Source organism: Dipodomys ordii, unplaced genomic scaffold (assembly GCF_000151885.1).
Source record: "Dipodomys ordii isolate 6190 unplaced genomic scaffold, Dord_2.0 Scaffold106, whole genome shotgun sequence".
NCBI lineage: Eukaryota > Metazoa > Chordata > Mammalia > Rodentia > Heteromyidae > Dipodomys > Dipodomys ordii.
Genome location: NW_012267322.1, coordinates 5,063,280 through 5,069,279, shown reverse-complemented (window position 1 = coordinate 5,069,279; position 6,000 = coordinate 5,063,280). Strand labels below are relative to the sequence as shown.

The window sequence follows — 6,000 nt, the reverse complement described above, 5'->3', positions numbered from 1 at the left end:
TGAGGATAAACAGGCATACACAAATGAATACTGTAGTGGGTAGTAAAATTTATTGCTAACACCTGCAATGTAAAGTTGACAGCTAAAAGAAAAATTCTTAACAACTGAGAAAGCTGCCAGGTGCAGGTGGCTAACACCTGTAATCCTAGCTAGTCAGAAGGCTGAGGTCTGAGGATCATGGTTGAAAACTATTCTAGGCAAGAAAGTCCCTGAGCCTACCAAAAAGAACTGGAAATGGTGCTGTGGTCAAGTGTAGAGCACTAGCTTTGAGTAAAAAACCCAGGGACAGCGCCCAGGCCCTGAGTCCAAATCCTAGAAAAGACTAACTAAATGAATAATACAAACAGAAAGCAGAGTACTGGGTGTGTGGAACTTTGCCTACCATCCCAGGGTCCTGACTTCAATTCTCAGCCCCCGACTTAAACATTAAAAAGTATTTCAGATCTAGAAGTTAAGGGACTAGAGATAGATACAAGGGCATATTTAAACCTATATGTTCATTTTTTCCCTTTAGTATATGAGTAAATTTTCATCTTTATGAGCCAATAGTATCCAAAGCTGCAGGATTTTTGATATAATACATTACGAATCATATAATACTTAAAAACATATTAATTTTCTAGGGCATAACAAAGTACCACAACCTAGAGGTGGGAATTTAGCTCAGTGATTATAGTATAGTATAATATGCATGAGAAAGGCCATGGGTTTTATCCCCAACATTGGAAAACAAAAGAAAAAAAAACAAAGGAAAAAACCCCACAGACTGTGTTGAAACAACAGGAATTTATTCTTTCACAGTTCAGGCCGGAAGTCAAAATCAAGGCATTAGTAGGTTTCCTGTGGAGACTGAAGGATAATGGTGCCTCTCTCCCAGCTGCAGCTGGTGGCTGCCAATCCTTGGTGTTCCTTAGCTTGGAGCAGCTCCATCACTCAAATCTCTGCCTCCTTTGTCGCATGGCCTTCTTCCCTGTGTTTGTGGTTCCTGTCCTCTTCTCATAAGGACACCCGTCGTTGGATTTAGGGTCAGTCTAACCTAGTATGACAATTTAATGATAAACACCACAGGCCCTAAAGTTCAAAATAAGATCACATTCTGAGGTTCCTTGTTGACAAGGTTCTGGACACTACTGAACCCATGATGTGTATACAGCATGCATGTAACAAAAGACTGGCCATATGTACCAGCAGTGTTTATCTCTGGGTGGGTTTATAGATGATTTAAGTATTTTTGTGCTTTTCTGAATTTTAAAATAGCTTATGTACTGGAGTTGCATTTATAGAGAGACTAACTTCTAAATTTATTGTATAAGATGAATATTGTATAGTCAAAAATCACTCTTCCTTCTTGTAACTCACAAAATACCACATACATCATTTTATATTTACATAAAATATATTTTCTCAAAAACATCCAACATAGTCAATTCTTCCTCCAGCCTTAGAATAGACTAGTGTTTCTCTGGGTGGGTCCTAGATGAAGCAGTTGGCTTGTGTTTATGTGGTGTTGCTGTATTTTTTTTTTTTTGTACAAAATATAAAAAAAGGCTTTCTTAGCATAAATGTCTAGTTGAATGTATTCAATGAAATAAAATGTAATGTTTGACATGAAGTAGAGACTAGACTGAGAAATTGGGATTTAACAATTAGGGCTCCATAAAAGAATTTTACTTCTTTACAAACATTTATATTAGTGGGCCGAAAATTAAATTGAAAAGTTGGCAACACTGAAAATACTACTGTGCATATCATATCAGTCAATTCCTGTCTCTTAAATTCTTCTGGCAGATAATACACATAAACTGACATGTTGAATTAAAACCCCTTTCTACAACTATCTAAAGATAAAAATAAATTTAATTAAATAACACTCTATATGGGTATGGTGATACATGCCTGTTATCTCTGCTCTTAAGAATCTGAGGCAGGAGGAGCCTGAGTTTGAGCCCAGGATGGGATACAAGACCTTATTTCACAAACAAACAAAAAAACACCTTCTAAAATATACTTTCCTTTGAAAGATTTATGACTATGGTTTCATAAATGGAGTAAGAAGTTATATAAAAAATTCAGTTTTAGAAGTCTTGTCATGTACAGAGGCTGACATCATGGGTAGTCAAAGAATATGTTTAATAAAAAATAATTAAACTTCAATTTGCTCTATAGAACATCATAGAAAGTAATTTAATAAATTACAAATGACTTTAAAGACGTTTGCTCAACTACAGAAAGCAAATTCAGACTACACAAAACACAACTGGTAAATATTGCAAATGTCCAAAAGAAAAATTGGACTAAGACTTAAATCATGAAACCTGAACAAGGGCTATAAATACAAGGCAATAACAGCTATAAGTCTTTTAGTAACTACCAACACATACTTGGATATCCTTTCAACTCACTTTAGTTTTATGTAATTCTATTGATTCTTTTCTCTTTATAACCCTTAACTTTACACAACCTTATCTGCATGTTATTTTTCTTAGCTGATATACCTGAACAACTTTCCCCCCCATCAATACTACAAAGAAATGCCTTGAAACCCAAGAGAATGTTTAAGTTAACATTAGCCTTAATGCTTTGAAAACTGTAATTGCCTTATTACATATAAAGAGAATTACTAGGATGTTAACCAAATCCATTTGATTATAATTAGGAAAATACTTTATCTCATAGATTTGCTATAAATTAGACTTTAGTGATAAGATCTAGGATTTTTTTTCCTTTTTCTTTTTAATTGAGGGAAGAAAGGAATAAAAATCATATGGGTAAAACTAGAGGAAGAAAGGGAAATATGAATGGTGCTGAAATACTCCATTGGCAAACTAAGTTAACTGGGTTGAAAAACTTTGGCTATCTCATAGGTGTGTTCTAGTTAAATGAAAGTGCAATACTGCAAAGGGAAGATACTAGAATGTAATATATCATTTCCATGATGGATGATTACTACCCACTTCTCCTGGATGGGCATTATAGTGACTATTGCTAAGATGTTGCATAAAGGACTATCAATTCAAATTACTACTTTGGGAAAATACAAAAATCAATACAATCCCAATGGAACTTATATAATTTTGTAAATACATATAACACTGTATCTCTAATAAAGGGCTATTTATTTTACATATAGAAACAAAATTTACTGGTAAAGGTCTTGGAAAACCTAATACAATTGCTTAATTCATGACAAAACAGTTCTATCAAAACATATTGAAGGGTTTTTTGTTTTTCCTGTTTCCTAAAGGAGAGAATTGAGGTATCCCCCTCCTTGCAAACTTCATCACTGACTGATTTGGGTACCAGGAAAATGCAAAAATTCATCTCTCCTTCAATTGTAAATAATTTTTGTTTAATTCAGTTATGATTGCTTTCAATGAAGGTGAGTCTGGACCTCTACCTGTCAGAATAATAGCAGCTTTAGCAGGAAAAATTGTACTGAAATCAAATACCAGACAAATACCAGATTTTACATGGTAAAGGATTCTAAGAAATCGATCAGAAGCTTTGAAGTTCATTTTTGTAGTTTATAGGTATAGCTTTTTGAGATAATTCAAAGTGCATCTTCAAAATGGGTAGCGCAGTATATTAACTATAAACTGATAACCCAACACTGATTCAGGGCAACATTTAATCTGCTTACACCTAGAAACTCAAAATGAATTCAGACTATGCACACTACTTTACCACTATTATCAGTTATTTTGGAATATTTCCGTGACATTAAAACACAAAATAGAAATCTGCACAAATAAAGTGAACAAACAATTTCTTTTACATGAAGTATGCTGTGTTGAAAGTTTTTCTCAGTGGCATTTCATGAGTTTGCCCTTTCTGAACCCTGGAAAAAGACATTTCTCATCTGAGACATAATTATTTTTAATAGGAGGCCAAACTTTGAAAAGTTACATCTATGCCTATAGGGTGCCAAAGTTACATGACACAAGATTATTGTATGACTTAATTTTACTGAGTTCAAATGAAGCTCAGCAAAAAACAAGTCATATTCTTTGCCAGATTAATGATATATGTGTTTAAAAAACCCCTGAAAACAAGTACAGAATTAGAAATGAATGTAAACTTCCTAAACTAACTCAGCTGAGGTAACAGGTAGCCAGTTAAATTGGCTGATTGGGAAACTTATTTCTTCTTTAAAACATACTTGTACCTGAATTGGAAACATCAGCAGTGCATCACAACACTAGAGCATTTTCATGTAATTAAAGCAATGGATGGTGATGTAGATTCTACAGCTTTCATGACATTCATTAGCTGCCCAAATTATTGCTGAGTTTTGATCTGTAAATGATAGGTGTCAAGGAGGCTGTAAAACTATACTCAAAATTAAATCAGTAATATGCATAAAGTATTCTGTGTTCACTGCAAATATATTAAATATACAACTCTTATTGAGCATAATTTTCATAAAATTAACCCCCAACAAAATTATAATGCCTTTTGTTGTAATTTTATACCATTATGTATTTGATAGTACATACGAGTTCAGAAACTTATGAATCTTAAGAAATATTACATGCAAAATGTCTCTGAAAGCAGTTTGCACTTCTAAACAAATAACTGAAATGTTCCATCAGTAACTTATTGATGCACTCAACACTGGGATATTTACAATTAATAATTAAAGAAAAATCTGAAAATCAGTTCATAATTTAAGTGCAGTCTGGAAATCAGTCTTCATTACTAGAATCGGAATCCTCCGAGGACGATGATGTACTATCCGACCCTGATGAAGCATCTGCTTTCTCTGAACCCTCATCTGTGCTGTTTTCATTGAGAGGACTAGGTTCAGGTCCCCCCTTGCCTTCCTGATCTTTAACTCTGGAATCTTCTTCTTTTTCTTCTACAGACTTAGACAAGCCTAAGTCACTGTTTTTGTTTTTCTGTACATCAAAATTATTAGACTGGGACAAGGTTGGAATATGAAGATTAAGGCCTGGAGTGAGAAGCATCCCTGGATAAAGTATATTAGATAGTAATAGTGGGTTAAGAGCTAAAGGGTTGGTAGCTGCAGCTGTATTTAATGCAGCAGTAGAGGAAGTTGAAGGAGAACTTGACACAGAGTTTTCTCCACCATTCTCTGGATTTTGGCTCTCTGTCCTTTCTTTTTTTAATTCTAGCTCCTTGGAAACATTTCCCTTTTTTTCTTCTGCCCCAGATTCTGCAGATTTTGTCAGGAGTCCTCCCATGCCCAACAGATTTGGTAATCCAGCCATTCCTGACAGCAGCATGGGGAACATAGCAGCCATGTTTTTACTATCTCCTCCTGAAGAAAGGCCAGCAGGCATTCCCATAAGCCCAGCAGTAACTTGCAGTGACTGCAAGTTTTGCAGGTTTTGTTGTAAGGCCTGAAGAGTTGTTAGATCCACACCTGGGAGTAATCCATTGGTTAACAAAGGATTGCCTGTAACATTGGTGGCAGATACAGCTGCTGCTGCTGCTGCTGCTGCTGCGGTGGCCTTTGCAATTCCACTTTTAGGTCGTCTCCCTCGCCGGCTCACTTCCTCTCTTACAACAGGACCGGTGAGAATGCGTTCATACATACTTTCTGGAAGAAACCCCTAGAGGAAAGAAAAAAAAATACACTTATGCATACATACAAATATATTCATTTTTATTATCTACATGAAAATAAAATCAATATTAGCTTACTGTACCATAAGCCTATTAAAACACATAATTATTTGTAAACATATTCTGTATATCAAATAATTACGGAAGAGATAACTTTATTTCTTTTTTTCCGGCCAGTCATGGGCCTGAACTCTGGGCTTGAGCACTGTCCCGCAGCTCTTCAGCTCAAGGATAGCGCTCTACCACTTGAACCACAGCACCACTGTTTATGTGGTACTGAGGAATCAAACCCAGGGCCTCATGCATGCAAGACAAGCACTCTACCACTAAGCCACCTTCCCAGCTCATAGCTTAATTTCTATTCTACATTGTTACTTGAAACAGTTCATCTACCTCCCATTTCTCATAGGA

The 6,000-nt window shown here is 35.4% G+C and overlaps 1 protein-coding gene across 6 annotated transcripts in view; it reads right to left on the bottom strand.

Moving 5' to 3' along the window:
• Positions 1 to 2,106: 2,106 nt before the first annotated feature.
• The window catches only part of Chd9 (chromodomain helicase DNA binding protein 9), a 130,657-nt gene continuing 126,763 nt past the window's right edge, over positions 2,107 to 6,000 (bottom strand). For 4 of the 6 annotated variants that reach the window (XM_013027938.1, XM_013027942.1, XM_013027940.1 and 1 more), the window contains one exon: positions 2,112 to 5,576. In XM_013027938.1, coding sequence (XP_012883392.1) covers positions 4,686 to 5,576 — 891 coding nt within the window. In that variant the 3' untranslated portion in view covers positions 2,112 to 4,685. Of the gene's footprint in view, positions 5,577 to 6,000 lie in introns of all 6 variants that reach the window. The other 2 variants (XM_013027939.1, XM_013027941.1) reach the window with 1 other exon arrangement.